General features: G+C 39.3%; 1 protein-coding gene across 7 annotated transcripts in view; it reads left to right on the plus strand.

The window, feature by feature from the left end:
* Hectd4 (HECT domain E3 ubiquitin protein ligase 4) overlaps nt 1-26048 on the plus strand; it is a 176224-nt gene that overhangs the window by 87497 nt on the left and 62679 nt on the right. For 4 of the 7 annotated variants that reach the window (XR_006854436.2, XM_046456507.2, XM_046456508.2 and 1 more), the window contains exons 14-35: nt 437-507; nt 1128-1233; nt 1812-1932; nt 2581-2709; nt 4611-4735; nt 6366-6519; nt 6978-7078; nt 9527-9725; nt 11826-11972; nt 13072-13176; nt 14236-14399; nt 14978-15211; nt 16599-16791; nt 16981-17085; nt 17879-17967; nt 18338-18513; nt 19600-19735; nt 19860-20001; nt 20104-20270; nt 22866-23012; nt 23797-23981; nt 25373-25526. Coding sequence is in view for 6 of the 7 variants with exons in the window: in XM_046456507.2 (XP_046312463.1) it covers nt 437-507; nt 1128-1233; nt 1812-1932; nt 2581-2709; nt 4611-4735; nt 6366-6519; nt 6978-7078; nt 9527-9725; nt 11826-11972; nt 13072-13176; nt 14236-14399; nt 14978-15211; nt 16599-16791; nt 16981-17085; nt 17879-17967; nt 18338-18513; nt 19600-19735; nt 19860-20001; nt 20104-20270; nt 22866-23012; nt 23797-23981; nt 25373-25526 (3150 nt within the window). In the remaining variant the exon portion in view is untranslated. The remainder of the gene's footprint in view (nt 1-436; nt 508-1127; nt 1234-1811; nt 1933-2580; nt 2710-4610; nt 4736-6365; nt 6520-6977; nt 7079-9526; nt 9726-11825; nt 11973-13071; nt 13177-14235; nt 14400-14977; nt 15212-16598; nt 16792-16980; nt 17086-17878; nt 17968-18337; nt 18514-19599; nt 19736-19859; nt 20002-20103; nt 20271-22865; nt 23013-23796; nt 23982-25372; nt 25527-26048) is intronic. The other 3 variants (XM_046456511.2, XM_046456512.2, XM_046456513.2) reach the window with 3 other exon arrangements.

Consider the following 26048-nt stretch of genomic DNA (forward strand, 5'->3'; position numbering starts at 1 on the left):
ACAATCTGTTCTATAACTGGCTCAACTGTACTGATTTTTCATCGCTTACCAGTTCTACATGGCACCTCACACAAGTTGTCATGTTAGTAATTCACAGACAGAAGGAGGAGAGGGATCCTGTTTTTCAGGGAAGAGATTGGACTAAATCATAACAGTGAATTTAGGTTCAAATGCTGTTTTAGTAATGAAAATTAAAAATAATTTAAAATGCTTACTTCAGATATATGTAATCAGGATATTTTTTCTTTTTTCTTTTGTGGTCTAGGGATCAGACCCTAGGCTTCCCACATGCAAAGCAAGTGTTCTGCCACCAAGCTACATCCCCAGCCCTCAGTTTTATGTAATCAAACTGTCACCTTTAATAAAAAGAAAAAATTTAATATTTAGAGATTCTAAACATTTGTTTAAAAGCTTTTTGACTTTTCTGTCATTTCAGCTCTGGTTTAAATATCTTGTACCCAGGCGAAACTGAAATCAATAACTTACTTAAGTTGGTCTTAACAGAAGGTGAGAATTATCTGTTAAATTATCCTTGAACAACTATTCTTTTTTATCCCTAAGGAAACAACTGGATGATAAGATAATAGATTCTTATTTCTTATCTGTTATCATATTTTTAAAATGTATTTGCATAGATACCAACACCTTAGCCAGACTGAAAGCAGAAATCATGTTTTATGTATTTTTTAGCTTTATAAGCCCATCTGTTTCCAAGGCTTAACTTCATATATCAGGCTGTAGATATTTACCAATTAAAAATAATGATTTTGGGGTGATTTCTAATTATTTTTTCACACATTAAATCCAACTTTTCAAGTTGGACTGAACAATAATAACAAAGGTATGTTAAAGATACTATGCATTTAAAACAAAATTAATTGGAGGAATTACAAATCACACTTCATGATAGATCAAGAAGGTAGTCACACTTAAATCAAGAAGCTCTGGCTAGAAACAGTTTCCAGTTGGTTGCAATGTAGTTTTGCCTCTGTTGTTTTATATAAATCTGCCATACCTGGTGCCCCTTGGTGGTTGACTTATACTTTGTTTAAAAACTTTTAAAAAATAACATCAGTTTTCTAAGTGCTGTTTATCAGGGTACTTTATGGAGTTTTGTTGTGTGTTAGGAGAGAGAAACAGTGGACTGTCCCAGCTTCGAGATGTGATCCTAACCAATTTAGCTGAACAGCTACAAAACAACCGATTTGGCAGTGATGAAGATGATCATTACAGGTGACACCAGTTATGTTATTCTGCTAGTCTCTTCTTTGTGTTCTTCTGAATACTTAATTTAAATGTGTTTGATCAGTGTTTGTCTCTAGTTATAGCTAATGGGGTCATTAGCATGTTAAACCTGAAAAGACTGGATCAATTGAAAGATAACAAATTCTACAGTTGTCCTAAGAACTGATAATAGGACATGTAAGTTGTATTAGTAAAGTAATTTGGGCCCAGGGAAAGTACTTAATAAAAATACGAGTGGAACTCATTCCAAAAATCTTAGTGGAGAAGCGGTGCAAATTGATGAACTATGAAAGAAGCTATGTGTGTTAGAGCTGGGGAGAGGGAATGAGATGTCATTTTTCTGTGCTATTTATAAAATACTTTGATTAGGTGATTGGGTACCATTTTGCTATGTTTGGCTTAGATATTACCTAGTTGCTAGCATTGTTATTTAATAAGATGATTTGCTTGCATTGTCAATTAATTTTGTATCTTGTATTTGTTATCTCAGACCAATTATATAAAAGTTATCCTTTTACTAATAAACCATCAAAATTTTATTGTTACATTTCTCCTGCATTTTAAAGACTAAATGATGAACTTTTACACTACATTCTGAAGATTGTTGTACGAGAATCCTGTATTTTAATCACCAAGTGCCAAACTGTCTCTAAAGATGATTTTCAAAAGCTCCTTTCAACTGTGCCTGTAAGTAAAAATGTATTTACTGAAAGCACAATTATATCAAATGTCCCTGTTTTCATTTTACTGTACTGAGAGGTGTGTGTGGACACACAGTCACTTTACAAAGATAGACTGAAAATAATTTATGAAAGTCAGTGAATGACTGTTCTTATCCTAGAACTATAGAACTAGAAAAATCCACTTGAAGTGCTTTTTACTAAGACTTCATTACAATTTATGGCTTGATGCAATAAACTGTTTGACTGAATTTGGGGGTTTTTCTTTTATCTAATGAGGGTCCCCCTTCCTCAGTAGTTTAGCATTGTTTTCTAAACTATTAGTGTTTTGCAGAGACTGATAGGAACTAAAAGGTTTTTAAGGGTTTGTGTAGAGTCTTCTATGGGAGATGGCGATGGGGAAAGAAGAAGTATTAAGAGGAAAGATTTGTTTGAATGACTAGTGAGGATTGCGCAACAGAAGACAAACAGTAAATGTGTCCAAGTCTGTCATTGAAAGCCATGTGTATACAAATCACTTGAGAAACTAACTTGGTCTTTTTACTGTACTTTCTCTTTTTGTTTCTCTTGTCAAAATCTTTTGAAAACATGAGGATTACATGATCCCTTCTTTGAGTAGGGTTAGATCATTTAAATGCCCTTGTTTGTATTAAAGGCTGCATCCTCCTGCCTGCGCTATCTGATGGCAGTTCAGAATCACCTTCTCAGTAACACTATTTTGATTAAACCTGATGAGAACGATGACAGTGACAACTCCTTGCAGGGAGAGACATTGAAGGTACAGGTAAACACCAAGCTTGATTTTAACAATGCTTTCTACCCAGTATGTGAAGCACAGCTTACTCAGCTAAATCTCTGTGTATTATGATGTCAGAATTCACCATGTAACCTATATTCTTGTGAGAGGTATTAGGCCACTCATTTCATAGATCTTTATGTCATTGCACAGTGATTACCATATTTGTGACACTTTCATAATGTGTCATCCATGTGCTCCTGTCAGTCTTTTCGTGCCTTAATGTTTATTTTCATCTTTTAAGAACTGTAAAATATGGCACTCACAAGTGATCTCATCACACCTGCAAGATATATAGATATATGTATATATGTTTATGTACATCTACACGCACATACATACATGCACACACAAACACATACATACATATATATGTATATATATAAAAATCTGATAGCATAACATTTTAAACAGTTTTGATATTTTGAATGGATTATTATAGTCTCAACCCAGATGACTTTAAAAGGTGATAATTTTATTTCAATATTGTATTAAATAATTTAATTTCTAAACCTATATAGTTCATTTCATTTTGTTGTTAATTTAGGTCAGCTTCTATGTAAACTTGATCATCTGTTCCTACAGGACAAAAATTTATAGCAGTCCAAAGACTTTTTTTCTAGCAGTGGTTATAACTTTGACAGATATTCAAGGTGGTTGTTGGCATTATGAAAATTTCATCTCTGTGGGAAAATTAGAGAAATCAATGAGAACTTCATTCTTCTTTACACTGTTGACTTGAACACACTGGAAAATCTCCCGAGGAAGCCAAATAAACTGTGGCAGTTTGCTCTTTCTTAGTCCTTTAGGCACATGTATTGTATAAACCAGATGTGCTAGTTTGCATTCACGAGTTTGTCTCCTATGACCAGTTTTTAAACAGTGGACATGCATGAATTTTTAATTTGAATTATTGATACTATTTATTTAAATTTTCTTGCCTTGGTTTCCTAATTAGTAAAAAGGGACAATAGCATTTTGCTTATAAGGTCACTAATCCTCACCTGGTTGTTAGATAATCACTGATACTATGAGTGTGACTTCAGGCACAGTTCAGCTCATTCTACAGGTCAGAATTCCTTTTGTTAAGATAAAAGTTATTATAATAATATAAAAAAGACCCTAGGAAATCCCAACAAAAAAAAATGGGTGTTTTTTTTCTATTTGAAAGGCTAAATTTCATAAATCCTTAATTAAACCATGGAGAGAAATATAGATTCTTAGTAAAGGTAGAATAGGTTCAATTGTCTAGTATTTCTAGGGAAAAAGTGAGAACACATAGATGTCACCTAAAGTTAGTTTGGTCGTATTTTTTAATAGAAAATATTTGTAAACATTTCTATGATGTTAACTAGTGTTTCTTAAAACACTCATTGGTATTCCCAGGAATTCTTAATTTTTAATGTTTAATAGCCCATAAGCACCTGAATTTTTTAACTTGCTGAATTTTAAGCATAATAGGTTTAAAATATTAAGTGAAAGGTCACTTGTACTTTTTCAGAATGTTGTGTTTTTGTCTCATTTTATCCACCGCCTATACATGCGCCTTTTACTGTTCTGTTTTTCTCTTTAGCTATCCTCATACCACCCAAGGCAATCTTCCACCTGGAGTTTCTCTTGTGCTGGATGGGATGGGAACTAGGCCTTTTCTCCTAGGCACGCAGTGTGCTCCCTGTGAGATACTGCATATTTCTGTCCACACTCTAGACCGTAGCCTCCCAAATTAATTGCTACTGGCCATCCCAGAGGAACTTACTGCTTTGGGCTTATTTTGGCCACCTCATCATTTCATTTCAAAATGCATCATTAAATATATCATTTCGTGTTGTCATTGTGAGGGACTGTTCATCACAGACCTTAAAAATAATATTATGATGTTTTCTACCTAGGAGCTAAAAGTCAGTATTTTGGCTCTTGCCACCCAAATCCTGACTGGATGTGATGAAGTGTTGGAAATGCTACAGCAGGTCACCACTGCCCTCATAAACAGTGACATAGCAGATCGGGAGCAGAGGTGAGGAAATGGATTGGAAACTGACTTGCTGCTCTTTAGGGAGAAAAATCTGCTTATAAAAGTGAAACCTTTTTAGAATGGAACATCAAATGTTTATTCAATATAGAGGCATTTTTGAGAGAATAGATTGAAACAGCAACTGTTTCAAAGCCAAATGCCATTCAAATCTTTAGAATGCTTTTAGGTAAGATTAGGCCATCAGCCACATTCCAGGGCCCTCAAGGTTATGGAAAACGGCCTCCACTCTGATTTTTGGAACTTCCATCATCACTCCCCAATTGGCCTTTCTTATAATTGTCTAGCTTGGTGCCACGCCCACTTACTTCCAGGAGGAGAAGTGGCTTAGTGATACAGATAATCAGCTACTATACAAAAGATGATGTTAACATGATATCTCAAGACTTTACTGACAGTTGATTTCTTCAAATATAGGAGTGACCAATATAGGGAGTAACCTTGCCTTCACAGAAACAAGTCCTTTTCTTAGCACTTCACATTAAAATTCCTGCTATCATTTGCTATTACAAATGAGTTGCGTACTATGTTTTTTGAAGATATGAATGTTAGAGATATTGATCTAAAACAATCCTGCAGTGTAACTTTTTTTCAGTACTTTTGTTGGTTCCCACATCCTTGGTTTTCACCAACTTCCAGAGAGTAAATGGGAGTTGGGGGCTGAGAACAATATAATCAGATAGGTGTTGCCTTGGGGCTTATTAAAATATGTAGCCTGGAGACATGAGGTCTACTTCTGTGTTCAACACCAATGTCCTCTTAGCTTGGAGAATTTACATGACCTATTTCTTTCTTTGGGGGACCTGCATACTTAATTCCTAGCAGAGGATGGGAATATTCAGAATGTGATTTTAAAGAGAAGTTAAAAATCTACTGAGTCATCCTAGTTAAGAGTTGTCAAAATCATAGAAACAACAAATTAAAAAAATTTTTTTAAATTAAAAAAACTCACAGAAACAGCAAGTAGAATGGTGACTGTTGGTGGGTGGGGGATATTGCCTAATGGGCATAGAGTTTTTCTTTACAGAGCTGGTAGTGATGATTGCACATTACTTAATAATACTAAAATGTATACTTAATGATAGTAAATTTTATGTGTGTTTTACCACAATAAAAAGCATTGGCCCACTTGAGCCTCAATTACTCAAGGCCAGGAGCGGCTTTCACAGCAAAGGCAGGTGAAGCAGTATTGTGGCCATTCACTTTATCCTTTTCGGAATCTCAGTGCTACAGTAAGCAGCTTGTAGCCAGCAGCCACAGAGGCCGAGAACTTTCGAGCTAGTAACCACCTAGAGCAGGCATTTGCATTTTAGAATCCATTTGTAAAATGCTTTGAAGGTGCTATGAAATGCCTTGCCTAAATTTTTTGGCCAAATCACAGGTTGAAAGTGCAATCTATTAATAACTCTCTGTTCTTCCCCTCTCCCTTAGTGGTAGAAGGTAGGAAATTTGAGGACTGAATTGCCAGAACTATTTCACTAACTGAATTGCCAGAACTATTTCACTAGTTCAAGGAGACATGATTAAAAGAATTTGTCAGATACCGATGATATCAGGGGTTTCTCTACATGCTCAGGCATTGCTTAGGCTGTGTGTTTTCTTGAACTTTTTGTAGGTTAAAAGGCTTGGAACAAGTTACCAAGGCCACTATGCTCGGTCACCTTCTCCCAGTGTTACTGACCTCCCTGATGCACCCCAATCTGCAGACCTTGACCATGGCCGACGCCCTGATGCCTCAGCTGGTACAGCTGGTGCTCTACACCAGCCAGGTGGGACCCCCAGCACCCCACTGACCTGCTCTCCAGCCAGCCTGCATCATGGCGCAGGAGACACAACAAACATAATTACGCCTTTCAGAAACTAAGAAAAACATCCTGCTCTAAAAACAAGCTAGAGTGTTAAGGGAACACATTTTATTGTTTTTTGGATTAAATTACTGACTGTAGTCTGTCAGCAAGTTTTTGTTGTCAATAGGCTGTAAAAAGGCTAATGTACAACACAACTGAAACCTACTACTACATTTAGTCCTCACCATCTAAGAGTAACCATTATAAATGTGTTAAATAAAATGATGTTCAGTGGCCTCAGTAGTAATGCATTTCTTAGTGAAGGAAAGCAGACAGGGATTGCAAAAAGGTGATTCAAGCGGAAATTCTGTTTGTCTCTAGTGCCATCCAGGTGACTGACAATAAACACTTAAAGATGCACCCATGGTTTTATGTTGCAGACGGCTTTGCTGCTTAAAACCCAGTGTCCAGTGTTTGCTGAAGTGGGCTGCTTCCCATGTGGCACATCCGACCAGAAGTGTAGGCTGTTCCCCGATGAGAGGTAATGGGACTGCTGCTTTCTTTTTTTCTGTGAAAGCCTTATACTCCTTTTACAACAATAATTTTTAGCAAAGATTATCTGAAAAAAGGAAAAAGATACAGGGTCAAAATTTTACAGATAGAATTAATTTATAGATTTATAGAAACAAGTTAGAATAAGTTTTCCCATGAATTAAGAGATCAATTCAAAACTGGCCCAAAAATCTCATACCCTAATGATGGAGATGTAAAATATTATGATTTAGGCAAACATTTTGGCAGGGGTTGTTTTGCATTGTGTGTGTGTGTGTGTGTGTGTGTGTGTGTCTTTTAAAGACAGGGTGGCACTATGTTGCCTAGATTGGCCCCCAATTCCTAGGCTCAAATAATACTGTCACCTCAACCTCATAAATAGCTGGGACTACAAGTAAGAGCCACTGTGCCCAGCTGGAAGTTTCTTAAAAAAATTAAATATACACTTGCCATGTGACCCAGCTGTTCTGCTTTTAGGTATGCATGCAAGAGAAAAAAAAGAATAGGTTATTAGAAGATTCGACATGAAGGTTTATAAAAACTTAAGTTAGAATAATTCGTGACTGGAAACACCAAATGTCCATCAGTAGGTGAATGAATAAACGAATTGTGACATATACATACAGTGGACTCCTGCTGAGCAATAAAAGACATGAGCTCTTGATACATGCAACATGTGGATATAGGTGCATTTGTATGTGAATCTCAGAATACTTAGCTCAATGAAAGAAGCAAGATTTTCCCAGGTCACATATTATGTGTGTTAGTTAGCTTTCTGTCAATGTGGCAAAAAAAAAAAAAAAAAAAAAAATAGATTTCAGCAGAACAACTTCAGGGAGAAAAAATTTATTTTGGCTTACAGTGTCAGTGCACATGGCTTTGTTGTTTCTGGAGCTGTGGTGAGGCAGAGGCAGAGTATCCCAGCTAGGAGGTTTGGCAGAGTAAAGCTGCTCACCTCATGGCAGCCAGAAAGCAAAGTGAGAGAAGGGGCCAAGGACAGGATATACCCTTCAAGGACCTAACCTCAGTTACCTACATTCTCTAACTAGGCCACACCTCTTGATGTTTCCACCACCTCTTCCTATTGCTACCAGCTGGAGACCATGCCTTTAGGGGACATTCTTGATCCAAACTTTTAACACTATGAGATTCCATTTATATAAAGTTCTAGAATCTACAAACCAGTCTGTCTAATGACAGAAATATGATTGCCTCAAGGAAGGAGTAGCAGGATTACAAAGAGAAGAAGGAAACTTCGTGGTTGTATGCAAATGTCCAAACTTACCAAGTCAGATGCAAGTATCTATGAAACATTTATGTTTCACTAAAGCTGTCTGTAAAAGTAATTGATCAGAAAGGAAAGATTTGCCCTGTTTCTCAAGAACAGTGTGCTATCCTATTGAACCTCAGGTTGTTTCCAGTTTTACAATTATGAAAACTTTTATCTGTGCTGTCCATCACCTTGCCACATGTAGTTAGGGAGCACTTGCACTATGGCCAGTGTGACCAGGGATGTGAATTTGACATCTTCCTTAATTTAAACCTAAATGGCTGCATGTGACTAACACCTACTGTATTAGACAATACAGCTCTTCGGCTCCACCTGCAGAGTTGAAAGAGAGTAAGAGAATAATTCCTTGGCAGCCAAATTTAGGACTTAGGAGTTTGTGATCCACGAGCTCACACTCTAAAGACCTTGAGAGTTCAGTGATAGTAGGAAAAAGGGCTCTCGAAGATTCCTTTCTATAACAGCAATTACGGTGAACAGGAGTCCCATTGACTCATGGATTTTCAATAGTTGGCATGTAGAAATGAACAAAAGGAAATTTCAAAGGATTTGGAAAATGGCCAAACCTAAAAGGTTTTTTACAGTGTCTGTTTTTTCCCCTGAGTAAATGAGAGTTAGTGAGGTCTTCTACTGGGTATCAATGGGACTTAGTCTTTAAAAATAAAATAGTATTCTAAGTTTATATATTCTTAATTTATATATTACTATGTGACTATACAGCATCTAACAGTAGCAAGGGGGAGAGACCCCTCAAATACAAGAAATGTTTAAATACTTCTTATTGCTAGTATTTAAAAGTCACAATGTGCCAAGGGCTATGGCACACACTTGTTATCCCAGTGGCTTGGGAGACTGAGACAGGAGAATTCCAAGTTCAAAGCCAGCCTTAACAACTTAACAAGGCCCTAAGCAACTTAGCAAGACCTGTCTCAAAATAAAGAATAAAAGGGCTGGGGATGTGGTTCAGTGGTAAAGTGCTCCTGGATTCAATCCTTGGTAGGCCCCAACCCCCCAAAAAGTTACAATGTGTTATAGTACACTCTGTGGGAAATTTAAGCACATTTACTGAACTTGTTTCTGTTGCGTTTCCATCTTGTTATTATTTTCTTTGCTGCTAAGCTAAGCCACTTTCTCCTCCTCTGGTTTTAGAATGCTGGAAGAAAAAGAGGAGCCAGGCTTCCTCACTGGCCTAAAGATTCCCGCCCCCTGGGCTGCTGGAAAAACCGTGGAAACAGTACACCCTGTCAGAGACAACTACAAGTTTAAAGAAACTGTCCATATCCCAGGAGCTCGCTGCCTGTATCTGAGATTTGATAGCAGATGCTCTTCACAATATGACTATGACAAAGTAAGCAAGCACTGGGTTCTTGTTGATTCTGCCTAAGCTGATTTTTTTAGATGCTTCTTATTTTTCTTTGCTGCTGGTCACCATTCCTGACTTATTTCTGTCTCCAGATATCTTTTAGGAAGACTTTCCTAAAATAATGCCTTGAAGGGTAGTGATTGAGGGACTTAAGCGCAATCACCTCTGCAGCCTAACAACAGTGTTTTAATGGCAAGTTGAAAGCGTACCTTTGTAAGCTTTCGGAAGCTTCACTCTGAGTCAAAGGGAAATTTCTTTTTATTCTGCTGACTTCCTGCCTTCCCTCTGTGCTTGGGATTCCTGTAGATACCTTATGGTCATTCATCTGGAAAGGTCTTACTGCCCCATTCTTGGGGCTTCTCATGCATCTTTTTGGAAAAGGTGGAAGGGAATCAGATGTATTAAAGCTCTCTTTTATGTGTATTTACATTTTGTTCTTCTTTGCCATTACTTCAGAGCCCACATAGATTTTGCGGAAGAGTAGACTCCAACTTGGTGGTTTTACTGTTGCAAAGAATAGGAATTGCATTAGGGGCCGAAGTATTTTCTTCTATTGATAATTGTTTAATTATAAATCATCATGTTGAACTTCTGAGGAAAGGCTAATGAAACTAAGATAACATGAAAAAACAACTAGATGATTAATAGCTTTGTACACACAAAATAGCTCTCTACACGCTATTTTTATGTACCTAGTTAGCTGTGTGTCATCTCTGTCCTCTGTGAACTCAGAGAGGACATGTGGTCTTAAATTCCACCAGGGGAGGTTTTTAGGTTAAAAATAAAGGCTTTCCTAACTATACTTGCCTTGGAGTGGTAAAACACATGACTGGGATTATTGATTCCCCACTACCTTTTAGTATAGTCAGGAGTCCCAGATGTCTGGAGGAGTTTAAGACTTCTCTCCAGAATTCACCTTAGCTGGGAGCAAGAAGCAAGAACACGGGTTTTGGTGGACCTTTCAAAATACATATCCCCTAGCATCAGTGTAGCCTGCTTCCTGGCTCCTGCCGTTAGCTACCCCCATTTCCTAGGTTTAAGTAAAGTGATTATTTAAAGAGCAAGTGGAAGAGGTTGCCATTTTAGTTGGTGTCATTTTGTTTCTCCTTTAAAAATAGTAGTTTGCATCTTCTGATGTGCGCTAACTCATGCCTGCAGTGGACATTAGTGTTAGTGATGGAGCACAAAGAGGCTTACTACATGGGTAAAAAGTACATTTACTTTTCTAGAAGTCTCTGGCTGGGGTCAGCAAAAGGGTAAGAAATCACAAAATGATAAACATCCAGGGCTAAAGACGCAGCTTTTAGATACAAACCTGGGTGCAGTATAGGTAATCAGAGTGCACTGCGGGGACAGGGCTTGGTGTTGATAGAAGCCAGAGCTCTGTTTCTCCTGTGGAATTGTTGCAATGCCAAATGAGCTATCAGAGTTTCTCCTCCAGATTAGGAAGTCAGCCAGCTGGACATTAATGTGCAGCCTGTAAGGAAAAAAAGTCTTTGACACATGTAAGCTGACCTAAGAAGCAGCAGCCCCCTTTCTGGCCCAAATTTGTGTCATTTTCCTTTTATAGCATTAAGCAGCATTCTAATTATATATGGCTTATTTTCAATGTGTTGCATTTTTTTAAAATCCTGTATTCATTGATTTTTTTTTAACGTTTTTATTTTGTTGTTATGTTAGATATTATCATCTTTCCATCTGTATTTGCTCAGTTTATTAATTTTGGGGAGGTCTTAAGGGGTCAAACTGTACCTATTATTAATGAGTTATATGTTAATAATTAGGATTAAAAATAGCATTTGAAAATGTATATGGATAAAAAAAATTAATATTTTAATGGAGATTCCCAAGCCAATTAAAGTGTGATAATATAAAAAAGTATATTTTTATGTTAATCATTGTTATTTCTCTGTGATTTTCCTGTAATACCAATGACTGCTTTGACACTAGTATCAGTTATATCTAAAAATTCAGGAAATATTAGTTATATTATGACACCAGTGCCTGGTTTATAAATGTGTTTTTAAACAAATATTTTTTGCAGCCTTTTTATTTGTAGATGTTGTTTTTGTTTTTCTTTTACAGTCTAACAGTCTATTTTCTGTTTTGAAGTTGGTGATATATGCGGGGCCTAACACAAACAGTAGGAAGGTTGCTGAATATGGAGGCAATACTCTGGGATATGGCAGCCGTAGTGTCTTAGGAACTGGTTGGCCGAAGGACTTGGTGAAGGTATGGTATCCAGTTATGGTCACTTTCTCGAAAAGAAAAGTGAACCTAGGTTCCTCAGGGACCCAAATGCCAACTATAGTCCTAGAACACATTTGTCATGGGGACTTTTGTTGAGGTGGGACCTTGCCAAACCTGTCAACTCATCCATTTCCCTTCAGAATGATCCTCCTTTCACTTATAGGATATCCGATCCCTGTCCACTCCAGAGCTGGGATCCCTTCCTCAGATCGCTCCATGGATGGAGGTTGTCATGGCATTTTCTTCCATGTTCATTAAAAGGTCTGCTAGTTCCCCAGACTTCCTGATGCTGAGTAGCCAGAACCACAGGCCACTGCAGTTTAAAAGTGTAGAGTTAATGTTTTCAAACGAATTAGGGCCTTTGGAGAAAAATAATGGCCCATTCTCAAACTGATGCGATTAGGGCCATGCTTTGTAATCTGGGCCCTTGAATTATTTATTAGTATGTGCCTAGAATGTGAATATGAACTCAGAAGTCCATCAAACCCCAAAATGTCTCCTAAGTCTGTTTCTAGTCCCTTATTGACAAATATTACGTACCCTTGTAACTCAGCCAGAGACAGCTGATGATCTCCAGGATGTAGTCTGGTTGCACCCAAACCCGGATCAGCACCCTTAGTGGTTGCTCTATAGTTCACTGCCTTTGCTTCTTACTTGTGGAACTGGTTCCCTATCACAGAGCCAGGCCTCCCACCACAGAGTTCTTCAGGAGAGCTTGTCATTTGCCTGCCTTCTTGACACAGTGAGGTGGGGAAGAGGCAAAGAGAGAGCAGAAAGAATAGAAATATGAGAAAGTCATTAGGATTATGCTCAAGATTTGACTAATCTTTACTCTGAGCCTACTGTTGGGCAGTCATAGCCCATTTCACAGATGCCTTGTCCCTAAGGCTGCTTGGTCAGAAGGGACACTTAAAAGGTTGACATCTAAATGAGAGAGAATGAAATTTGAATCAAAAAGCAAGTGAGAAAAGGAGTGAGACATTTCTGTGGTCCTTTGGAAAGTAAATCTCTAACATTCATTGCTCTCTTAAAAGTTATATGTCTTGTTTTTAAAGTGTATTTTCCCCCCTTAAATTTTAAGGTGGAAGGAGATACAGTCACCTTCTCCTTTGAAATGAGAAGTGGCCGTGAACACAACACTCCTGATAAAGCTATGTGGGGCTTTGCGTGCACAGTTCGCGCTCAGGTACTTGAACCTAACCGCTGCTGTGGGAAAAATGTACTTTCTCCTATGTGCCTTGGTTACATACATCATATTTGCCTTGGAAACAGGGCTGCTTTCCATCCATCTCTTCCATCTGGCTGTAGTAAATTACTATTAGTAATAGTTTTATGGAGTAAAATGAACTGTGACCTAAAATCAGTTCGGCAACACAGAAATAATTCATTGCTAGGGGCTCCATCTTCAAGACTTGGAGAGGTGCCCTAACTCTGGCATCTGCTCATAGGGCAAAGAAGATTCCAACACTCAGTAGAAAAGAAGTACTTGGGTTCTGTGTTTTAAGAGTAATAGGAGGGGCTGGGGTGGTGGCTCAGTGGTAGAGTACTTGCCTAGCATGTGTGAGGCACTGGGTTCCATCCCCAGCACCACATAAAAAGGAACAAATAAAATATAGGAATTGTGTCCATCTACAACTAAAAAAATACTTAAAGAAAAATAAATGTAATGGAGTTCCACTGACCCCTTTAGTTGCTGAATTTTAAAAAAATATATTTTGACTGGGAAGTTGCTTAAGTCAAACACTCTCTAGAGGGGAACTGTTTGCTAGAATGTAAGCTTCATGAGGACAGGGATCTTTGTTTTGCCCTGTGCTGTATCTCAGGCACCTAGAAGAAGAGCTGTACACACAAGGCCCTCAAACATTTTCTAATGAACTCAGTACAGTCACTGTAAGCATTGTGGTTTGAGCACAGGACTGAGATGACAAAAAGAAATAGTGATTTGTGAGTGGATGGGCACAGCAGGGAGGGAGCTACCGAGACAATCTGGGCTTCTTGCACATGGTTCATGCTGTTTGTGATATGCAGTCCTGTCAGCTATTCTCTCTCCAGAATTGTGATGCAACCTCACTCAGAGGTCATTCCAGTGCGGCCACCTACTGACGATGTTGGGTGCTGGACTTGGGTACCATAGGGATGACACCCAGTGCCGCTCTGTGAATCCCCATGGTAGGGATGGTGCAGACCAGGTCGCAAGCTCTGCCGGTGTCCACTGACCAGTGTGGTTTGCCTGTCTGCGTTGTAGGAGTCCTCGGAGGACGTCTCAGGAGGCCTGCCCTTTCTGGTGGACCTGGCTTTAGGTCTGTCTGTGTTAGCTTGTTCCATGTTAAGAATCCTGTACAATGGACCAGAAATTACCAAAGAAGAGGAAGCCTGTCAGGAGCTTTTGCGGTCCAAACTTTTACAAAGGTAATGAAAAGGTTCAAATTGAGCTTGTTTTGCCCACAAAGAAAAAAGGACTTTATGTGGAGAACGACTTTTTATACATTTCCCTATTAATTGTGCCTATGGCCTGACCATCTCATGGGTTTTGGGTCTGAGGAATAAGAGGAAAATTACACCATGGTGCTTTCTGACCCTTGCATTACTAAATTTAAATTTACGTCTTTGAACTGCCTAAGTTTTTTTCCAATCCAAATAGTGTGACATTAAATTGAGGGATCCCCAAAAGGATGGGTAAATACGTGATAAGCCAATATGATAGTGTAAATTGTAGAATCCATGCAGTTGGTATGTGGATATTTACCCTGTAATTCTTTCAATTTTTCTGTATGTTTAAAGTTTCAGAATAAAATGTTGGGGAGGAGGTAAATTCGCAAAAATGTGCTTTCATACATTGCTCATTTTTCTTTAGCCTCTCGAGAAGGTTTGATGAATAAATATCTAACACATCAGCTCCTTCATATGTTGATATATCTGCAAGCAGCAAGTAGCTTTCTAGTAATCTTGATCTGAGAGCATGAAGAGCCTCTTTATTATCTGCCTAGGTGCCAGTGGCAGGTGGAGGCCAATGGCGTCATCTCGCCTGCCCTCACCCCAAGCCCCTCTCCACTGCCTCTGACCATAGAGGAAGACCGAGAGTTCACCTACCCCTCGGATGTCCTCGTGCCTCCTGTTGGGAACTACTTTGACCTGCCCCGGATCCGGCTGCCTCCAGGAATCATGATAAAGCTCAGGGAAATTTCTGGGCGAGCTAGACCTCAATTTAGACCAAGTATAAAGTATGTTGCATTTTTCTCTCCCCAATGGCAAAAAAAAAAAAAAAAAAAAAAAAAATCAACCATTTGGACTATGGAAGTGGTTATATTTCTTCTCCTGGTCTAGCAAATGAATCTTAAATTGTATGTTAACTTAGGGCTGGGGGTGTAGCTCAGTGATAGAGCACTTGCCTAGCATGCACAGGGCCCTGGATTTGATATCCTGCTCTACCAAGAAAAAAAGAATTTTTTTTAAATGTTATGTTAATGTGAACTGAGAACTCTGAAGAGCTCACCCCACCAGGTAATATTCTAGTTTGTGATTTTTCAAAGTGATCAGCAGCATTAGCATCACCTAGGAATTTTTTGGTGGTTGGGTCTCTTTTTCACACCTACTGAGTCAGAAACTCTGAGGATGGAGCCCAGTTAACTGTGTCTTAACAGGTTTCCCATGTGACTCACGAACACTAAAATTTGGCAAGTTCTAGGTTTTTCTCTGGTAGTTTGACCTTCTACTAGTACTAAGCCCCTACTTTGATTAGAGTCTAGAGCCATGTCTTCATTTTTAAAAAAATATTTTTTTAGTTGTTGATAGGCATTTATTTTATTCATTTATTTATATGCAGTGCTAAGAATTGAACCGAGTGCCTCACACATGCGAGACAAGTGCTCTACCACTGAGCCATGACCCCAGCCCCATGTCTTCATTTTTGATTCCTGCAAAAGTGGCAAGCATGAGGGGCTGGGGTTGTGGCTCAGCAGTAGCATGTGTGAGGCCCTGGGTTTGATCCTCAGCACCACATAAAAATAAGTAAATAAAATAAGGTATTTAAAAAAAAAAAGTAGGAAGCATGAAGGCTCACAGTTTCAAATGTATTTGTGGTGTTTTTGTTTTATGTCTGTTTTGCAGCCTTTGGCCTGCCTTCCCAGTCAAGACTGGCCACTTCTGAGACAAAAATTTAGAATGGATGAAATTCAAAATGAATACAGAAAACACTATTATTTTTATTCCAAATATCCATATGCATTAAATATCACAATCCTTAGTACTACATAAAATTAATTAGTAGCTAAATGATTCTGAGGATCTTTTTTTTATCCTTAGACCTATTCCAATTCCGATGACTCTAGCTCAAAATATACAAATCATAATAAGGGGAAGCATCTTTAATTTTGATTTTTCAGCTTTATTGGCTAATAAAACTGAGTTTTATCAGTGAATATGCTGTATTACCTGTCAACATACAGCCCCACAATGCACCATTGATACACGGTGTAATATTGTAATAAAGGAAATATGCCAAATATTTAATGTGTTTAAATAAATTCCTGCATTCTTCAGCATACAAAGTACAGTACTAGTAAATTGAGAGCCTGGAAAATACCTGACTCACATCCATTGTAATCCCAGGGAAGTGATTCAGCCAGATGTGATGGAGGAAATGGTGGTATCATGTGTTATTAAGCACTTGAACTTGGTCGATGCACTGCAATCCCTAATAAATTTCCAATATCAAGAAGAACATGCTGAGGAATATGACTTACTATGTAAAATTATGGGAGAGACCTTTAAGAAACTCAATGCCATGGAGAGACAGCTGCAGGTAAGTGAAAGCTGTTTTTACCTGTCTTAAAACTGTTAGAAGTAATTTCTTTCCTTGAAAGTTAGAGAAGTTTGAAACAAGATCAAAAATTTTTAAATTACTGTTACAAAATCAATGTCTGAAGTTGCATATTGCCCTTGTTTTCATTTTGCATCTGTTCACACACTGTTTTATTTTTGTCTCTGTTAGAGTGTTGCAGAACTGGAACAGAAGTGGCAAAGTGAGGTTGATGATGCTACGCAGGGGAAACTGGAGAACAACATGCCTTTCTTTTATGATTACCATTTTAATGAGGTGAGCAAAGGATGTGATTTACCATTGGGGCTTTGCCACTATGGAAGAGAGGCATAGCCATGTGTGTGCAGAGATAGTGTCACTTCCTAAACCGTTGAACACGCCAGGAATGCACTCATTCTTTAAAAGGATCAAATGAAAATTGATTAGAATAACATGTCAATATATAAATAATTATTTTCAATTAGTTTTTTTTTTTTTTTTTTTTTTTTTTTAAATATTTATTTTTTAATTATTGGCGGACACAACATCTTTGTTTTGTATGTGGTGCTGAGGATCGAACCCGGGCCGCACGCATGCCAGGCGAGCGCGCTACCGCTTGAGCCACATCCCCAGCCCCTTCAATTAGTTTTAAAGTTTAAAGAAATGATCATTATTATCAAAATTTTCTTTCAAGTCTTGAAAAACAAAACACAAGCAGAGTAATAATCCCCAGAGAAATCCTCAGAAAGCAACCCATGCCATTTTTAACCATTAGAATATCAAAACAATAACTTACAAATGTACTTTAAGAATAGACCTATGGGGGCTGGGGTTGTGGCTCTGTGGTAGTGCACTTGCCTTGCACATGTGAGGTACTGATTTGATCCTCAGTGCCACATAGAAACAAATAAATAAAGATATAAAGATATTGTGTCCATCTACAACTAAAAATAATATTTAAAAAACAAAAAATAATAGAACTATGGACCAAAGGTGGTAGTTATTCCCTGACCTTTTCTGTTCCTTTTAACAGTAAAACTTGGTTTCTGCAGATCTGCATACCATCTTTTCTTGATTTTTCCTTCCTTAGAACAAAATGAAAGAACTAGAACTTTTGTGTTCAATGAAGGAAGTCTCCTTTGATGGAAATGATCTTGAAAACATGGTCCTACCACTGAGGTTAGTGATGTTAATAACTATTAAGACTAATTTATCACCTTGATGCTCAAAACAAATTGTGAAGATCTAGTCTTTTGATAGATTCTTTTGTAAATGTCATACAGTCCTCAAATATTTGAGAGTTGGAACTCATTTGGTAAACTGGAAGTTTTGATTTAAACCTTCAAAAGGCAGCATAGGCATTGAGAACAGGAAGGGGAACTAAAAGTGATCAGAGTTTATAGTTACTACCTTTGGATACGGAAAGGGGTCGGTAAGCAATGTTGATTAGGTTTCTTTTGCTTAGTTTCCTCCCATCTTCTCTGTCATTTTAATAAAATATGGTTTTGGTAAGCTAGAGGACTAAGTGCACATCAGTCTTTCTTTATAGGGAGAAGTTCCTACAAGAAGTGAATTCTCTTATTCAGAAGCCCTCTCATCCACTGGCTAAAACGAAGACATTAGTGAAGAGTCTAATGAACCGCGCTGAGCTGCTGCTGCATGTCACCATTGCGGCCCAGTCTGGCCTCACCAGGAGCATCTCGGGAACCCCTGCAGAGACACCAGGTACTCTCTAAGACCCCTTCACGGCTTCTGGTGCCACTGTGCTTATAACATAGATATCAGCCACTTTGTCAAGAATTCACTCCAGGGTACTCCTAGAAAGAAAGAAACAAACAAAGGGGGGCAAAAGATGTATACAGGTGTTGGAGAGAGACGTGTACTGAGTGTTGGTATGATCACATGCCAAGGAGGTCCCGTATACTTACCACTTCCTGGTCATGTACACCTAGATTGATTGAGGTTCCTGTGTGAAGACCTGAACCACTCAGTAAGGCTTCCAAATGGCTCTTGACCTCTGAAATGGTGAACCAGTAGTATCTTCAAAACTTGAAAGATAAAATTCTATAAATTTAATTCTTCAAGAATTATTAGATTTAAGTTTTCTAACTATTCTTTAGACAAAATGACATTTCCACTTTTTAAACATTGTTTTTTCTTAGCTGGTTTTTACCTATAGTTTTGTCCTCTCCCATTTACATGTTCTTTTATAAAATAACCACTTCCTTGATATGGTTAAGGAATATCCAACAGATAGGGTCAGTCCCCTTCCAGCTCAAGTGTGATATTTACTCCTATCAACTATAATCAAAGGAGAGCAATCACCCAATGGCAGTTAATAAATCTAGAATTAAAAGGAGACAAGGGCCATCTCTGGAAACAATGTATCTGGATTTATTTGAATCAAGAAATTAGTGCTGGGCTGGGGATGTGGCTCAAGCGGTAACGCGCTCACCTGGCATGTATACGGCCCGGTTCGATCCTCAGCGCCACATACAAACAAAGATGTTGTGTCCGCCAAAAAACTCAAAAAAAAAAAAAAAATATTAAAATTAAAAAAAAAAAAGAAATTAGTGCTTCCAGAAGTTACTCCCTGTGTCCTATATTGCTTTTTATAATGTTTGTACTGAAGTGAACATTGATAGCTACAAAATAAATTGGCCTAAAATTCATCAGTGCTGTGCTAACTGGACTGATGGCTGAGCCCATTGCCAAACACCGTTTGGTAGTTCTGTGTTACATTTAGCTGTTGCTGCAGCTTCTCACACATTGGATAGCAGGAAGTTTAACCTTGTCTTCTTTTTGTTCCAGCTTGTAAATCAGCTTCTGAAACAAAGGTGATATCTCATGCCGTCCGGCAGCCTGTTTTTCTCCGTAGTATGTCGGCTCCTTCTGACCTAGAAATGATTGGTAATGAAGATTTGGAATTTACTAGAGCAAATCAGAGGTAAATGGCTAATGGCCAGGTTTGGATTCCCACATGCTGCTGAATGTGTTGATTGAAACAACACCCCCTCCCCCTCCCCACCACTTATCTTGTTAGACTGATGGCTGGTTTGTCTCTCCTATAGGCGTCGACATGTGACCAGCCACCGCAGCAGCTCCTTTACACTCCTGCAATCGTTGGCCATCGAGGACAGCAGGGACAAGCCCACCTATAGCGTCCTGCTGGGGCAGCTGTTTGCTTTCATTGGCACCAATCCCGACCAAGCTGTATGTCACATTTTGCAGACTACAGATGAAAAGTTCCTGACAGCGCGGAGGGTCTTATGACAGACAGCAGGAGTCAGTGTTCTTCCTTCTCGTGCCTTTCAGGTGTCCAGCAGCAGCTTCCTTCTTGCTGCACAGACGAGGTGGCGGAGGGGAAACACGCGCAAGCAGGCCCTGGTGCACATGCGAGAGCTGCTCACGGCTGCTGTGCGCGTTGGGGGAGTGACACATCTTGTGGGGCCAGTGACCATGGTCCTCCAGGGAGGACCCAGGTCAGTTGTTTCTGTTAATAAATGGCAGTTAATAAACCTAGGATTAAAAGGAGACAAAGACCATCTCTGGAAACAATGGATCTGAATTTATTTGAATCAAGAAACTAGTGTCCTCTCCAGAATGGGCAGAGCTATTCAAAGGTCACTGTCAGGCTAAGAACCTAGGCAGTGGCATTTGCTGATGTTTTCCCCTAGAATATTTTATTTTTATAGACATGGCACTTGATTTTGCGAAAATCTCAGTATACATAACAGAATGTAAGTGTCTATATATTATTCTATTCAGTAAGAGTTTGTTGTATCAATACTACATGTATAAATGGCTATTTAATTCTCTTTGCACATATAAAAATATATCATTTTTTTCCATAAATCTATAGCCTTTCTATAATCATGATTGTTTCACTCATATCTTGGTTATCTGTCTTTTCACATCAATACAATAGGTCTATTTTGTCCCTTTTTTTGGTACTAGGGATTGAACCCAGAGTGTTAACCACTGAGCCGCATCCTTAGCAGCCCCCCACTTTTTTGTTGTAGATGGACACAATGCCTTTATTTATTTACTTTTATGTAGTACTGAAGATCAAACCCAGTGCCTCACACATGCAAGACAAGCATGCTACCATTGAGCTACCCTAGTCCCCCCAATCCTTTTTATTTTTTATTTTGGGCCAGCGTATCAATAAGTTGCGGAGGCTGGCCTCAAATTTGCAATTCTCCTGCCTCAGTTTCCCAAGTCTCTGGGATTACGGAGTGCACCACTGTGTCTGGCTAGAAGGGTTTTTGTTTGTTTGTTTGTTTGTTTTAGGGGGTACTGGGGATTCATCTGTGGAGCACTCGGCCACTGAGCCACATCCTCAGCCCTACTTTGTATTTTATTTAGAGACAGGGTCTCACTGAGTTGCTTAGCACCTTACTTTTGCTGAGATTGGCTTTGAACTCATGATCCTCCTATCTCAGCCTCCCGAGCCACTGGGATTACAGGTGTGCACCACTATGCCCAGCTAGAAGAAGGTTTTGTAGCTAATTTGGGAAGAGTTTTTCTGTATGAGTTTCCTGCTGGGCTTCAAAGATCCTCAAGTAGAAATAGAAAAGGCATTTCTCTACTTGTCCTTAATTAGGATTGCTGGTGGCTGCTTGTGCCTCCTGGCAATTCTTTGAGGAACTGTGGACCACAGGAGAGGGTCAGGTAGAGAAAGATGTGTTAACTAAAAGTTAAAGTGAATATCTTGGGAAATTTCTTGTCAATTGGAAGAGGCCAGGCAATTCACTACTTCCTGGCTCTTGGTCATCACGTAGCCACAGAGACCGCCGTCCTGAGAGCAGTTGTTCCCTTGTCAGAGCTCTGGCTCATCATCTCTACTGGCCACAAGCCCTCTCAGCCCTGGGGTGCCCAGAGGGAGGATTCAGGGAGGAGCACTGGTGGGCACCACAGCTGCTTCCAGAGTTAGTTCTCTACAACACAGCAGCATTCTCCTTTCTCCACCCCATTTTTCAGTGTCATTTGTGGAATATTTGAAAAATGCAGAAAATTCTAAAAAATTAAAATAAAAGCCACCTGTAAATCCATCATTCTAAAATAACATCTGCTAATATTTTAGTGTGTTTGTTCTTTGTTCTGTCAGTATCATCTCTGGTGTTTTGGGGGATTGTATAGCATTGCATCATATTCTTTAACCAATTCCCTATTATTAAACCTCACCTTAGTTTTACTTTGTAAAATTTTTGCTAGCATAAAATATTATATTGCATATTTCTGAAGATAAGTCCTGATTGCTTCAGTTCTCAGTTAATATTAATTTCTATAGAATTGATCCCATCTTGAGTTTTTACTTTTGAAAGTCTTATTTTCACATCAACAGGCATCCCATACCCTGCTAACAGTTGAAGTATAAACTTTTTGCGGGGGTGGGGGTGTACCAGGGATTAAAATCAGGGGTACTCAACTACTGGGTCACATTCCCAGTTCCATTTTGTATTTTATTTAGGGAACAGGGTCTCACTGAGTTGCTTAGTGCCTCGATTTTGCTGAGGCTGGCTTTGAACTTGCAATCCTCCTGCCTCAGCCTCCTGAGCCGCTGGGATTTCAGGCTGTACCACCGTGCCCATCTGAAGTATAAACTTGAAAAAGACTCTTAGCTAATCTATCTGGGCCTTGGTTTTCTCATACAATTGCATTTATAGAATTCATGCTGCATGGGATATTGTGGACCTATCTCAAATAATGGTTTCTTTATCAAATGGCTTTGGTAAATATTGAATACTATTTTTCTGCTCTTAGAGATGCTGTGTCCTTTAAATTTATTAGAAGTTCTGCAGTAAAGGACCCTATTGAACTTTCTCTAAGCCAGGATTTCCTGGAGTTTTCTTGAGTGTGGGCCATGATGTTTGAGGCACATTCAGAAATCCTGACCAGTGGTCTTCTATGGTCCAGTAGTTTATCAAACACCAAGTTTGATGATCTCCAGGGTCCCTTCAGTTCTGGATTTATCTGGGCATTCTGGGTTTCTGGAAAGAACTCTTTTGCTTCCCTAACCCCAGTCACTGTTCTCGACATGTTCAGGAACGCTATCCTTGGTTTCTGTGTCACAGGATTGAAGAGCTCACCTGTGGTGGGATGGTCGAGCAGGTTCAGGAAGCCTTTGGCGAAACCATGACTTCGGTCGTGTCGCTGTGTGCCCGTTACCCTATCGCTTGTGCAAATAGCATTGGACTCTTGTGTACCATACCTTATACCAGGTAAGCACGGAAATGCCCTTTATTCCTTTATTGTATATAAATTGTGCCATAAGAGTTCATTAAATAAAAATTTATAAAATTGAATTTATAAAATTGAATTTTTTATTTGATTATTCAATACTTAACAAATAAGCTTTCCTCCTGACAGACAACTAAAATTCCTATGTAAATTCCTTATGATTGAGTTTCTACTGCCATTAGGATTACATTACATTATAAAGATAGGGAGGTTCAAATAAAAAATAAGTCCTTGGGAAATTACTTATACACTTGGCAGGATTCTATTTTTTTTTTTTTTTCCCTCCTTTGGGAGGTGGTAGCTACTGTTCTTGAACTTGCAGTCCTCCTGCCTCAGCCTCCTCAGTTAGTGAGATTACAGGCATGGACCACCACATTGGCAGGAATTTTTTGGATAGATGCATTTATTTCCTCTCTTGGATCACATAGTAGTTTGAAGACATCAAGTGCTTATGGAGTTATTCTTTGACTCCCCTTATAATAAAATATATTGTTTTTTTCTCTCATGGCATCCATTGTATTGATTACATCAAGTTTTACTTTGCTGGTTCTGTATGAACAAATGAGAATTTGAAGTTCCTTATTTAGGAAGGAAGTCACCATTATGAGAAAATAGTTCTGTGTTAATTGCACATGGCACTATCCTAAGTTGTTGACAAAGATTTACACCAACCTGTGTCATGCACCTTTGATAATCTGAACTTCCTGCGAGTTTCCCTCAGTTGGTCAGCTGCGTCTCCTTCACTGTGCCTGTGCCCCTTATCAGGAGTGAGGAGAAGTGCCTGGTGCGCAGTGGCCTTGTCCAGCTCATGGATCGACTGTGCAGCTTGAGCAGTCAGACCGAGTCCAGCTCCAGTGAGAAACAAACCAAGAAGCAGAAAGTGGCCACCATGGCCTGGGCTGCCTTCCAGGTGCTGGCCAACCGCTGTGTCGAGTGGGAAAAAGAGGAAGGTGAGAAACTTCCTACTCACCAGTTTCTTGTGCTGGTGAATTGTGTGTGTGTGTGTGTGCTGGATGGGGCTTGGGAGAAAGGCTTTGTTAAATCACAGGACTGGATGGGCTCTCATGAAGGCCTTTCCCCAACACGGCTCTGTGAAATACAACTATGCTGTAGCACCAAGTGACATCCTAGCACCTTCAAGAGGTGTAGCAACCCCAGAAAATTGAAAGGATAATTGTCAACACTGTTAACAGGCCCTATGTAGACAGGTTTATGAAATAGCTGTTCAGTTGCATTTTTAAGAGGATATTTTGAAATTATATTTTTAGTGACCAATCTGATTTAAAAAGTAAATGTAAGGATGAATTCTCCACAGTATCCCAGGTCTTTTTTTTTTTTTAATAGAAATTGTTGATTTATCTGTTTATTTGCTGTGCATTTTAATGACTTGAGAGCTTATTATATGCCAGCAGAAGATGACTCAGGCATTGTTCCTCCCTTGAAGAACTTTGGTCTGACAGAGGAAATAGTGCAATCAATGCCATCATCAGGTTCTTACAAAGTGCTGTGGAAGCACAGAGGCTCCTAGAGATGAGCTGTGCTAGGTATCAGGCAAAGCTTCCCAGAGAAGGTGACGTGTGAACAACTCCTGAAGGATCAGGAGGACTTGGAAGCAGAATAAACAGCATGTGGAGGCTCAGGGATCCAAAAGCCTATGGGATATTCAAGAAATGATGAATAATATTTTGTAGCTTTTACAAAGGATGTTTAAAGAGTTTTGGAAGTGCAGTGAGCCTGATCCAGGAATGAACCACAGAGAGTTTGAGAAGAGGAAAGTATGACTTAAAAACAACAACCACCACCACCAACAACAACAAAAAAAAGATGTTTTGCCAGGTGTGGTGGGGCATGCCTGTGATCCCAGCGACTCAGGTGGCTGAGGCAGGCAGATCACAAATTCAAGGCCAGTCACAGCAATTTAGACCCTGTCCCAAAGTAAAAAGTTAAAGGGGCTGAGGATGAAGCTCAGTGGTAAAGCGTCCCTGGGTTCAATCCCACATACCAAAAAGGAGCAGGAGGGGATCAAGATGTTTTCATCACCAGTAAAACAGTAATTCTTCCCTAGAGTGCATGTTCCTTTGTCATATTTGGATTAATTGTATTTGGTTTTCAATAAGAACACTGGATGTTTTTGGAGTAACTTAACTTTTTTATGTGTATATATTGTCTAATGAGGAGACACTGATTGGATTAGTGAGGCGTTGAGCCAGGTAAAGAACACTTAGTCAAGGGAAGAGCTTTTAATACAGGAGGCCAAGAGGAGGACTTACCACACCCTCAGGCTCAACATGGCTTCCTTGAGTTGTCACTGTGCCTTTTCTCTTTCTTTTTACCTCTGAAGGTGGCTCCACAGAGGCTGTGCACTCGGGGCTGGCTCGGCAGGTGTCCAGCCTTCTCACGAACCATCTTGCCCGAGCCACTGAGTGCTGTGGCAACCAGGCTGCAGGAAATGACGCTCTGCAGGATGTCCTGAGTCTGCTCAACGACCTCTCGAGGTGTGGAAGGTCCATCCAGAACTGGGGACACCTGACTTTTCCCTTGAATAGTTGCAGTGCCTTTTGGTGGTGGTTCTTTTGAGATATTCAAATTATTATACCCTTTCCATAAGGTCCTGCTTCAAGATTGATCATGAAATAATGTATTCTGATTGGCTTTAGTATAGCTAACAGCCGTTAGCCTTTCGAATACATGCATGTATGTTTCATAGCCAAAACTCTTACCCTCGTCAGTGCAAGATTAAAGAATCATGAGTCAGAGCCTGTAATTAGGTCACTTTCTCATACTGTGTCTTTAAAACAAGCAGTTCTATGGTGGTTGACTACCCCATGTGAATAAGAGGCCTATAAGAATTTGTCCACCTGTGACTGCATGTTCTTTGATGCTGAGCTCACTGTTTGCTTCGTGGAATGTAACATGGCAGCTCCCCAGGTGTTGGGGCTTGTACACCACCGTGTGATAATTTTACTCTTGAAACGCTATTAATACGGAATGAATGATGCCAGGTACACATTGGTGGA

This window comes from Marmota monax, unplaced genomic scaffold (assembly GCF_021218885.2).
Source record: "Marmota monax isolate L192 unplaced genomic scaffold, Marmota_monax_Labrador192_F-V1.1 WCK01_AAM20220418_F8-fsc00185, whole genome shotgun sequence".
Classification (NCBI taxonomy): domain Eukaryota; kingdom Metazoa; phylum Chordata; class Mammalia; order Rodentia; family Sciuridae; genus Marmota; species Marmota monax.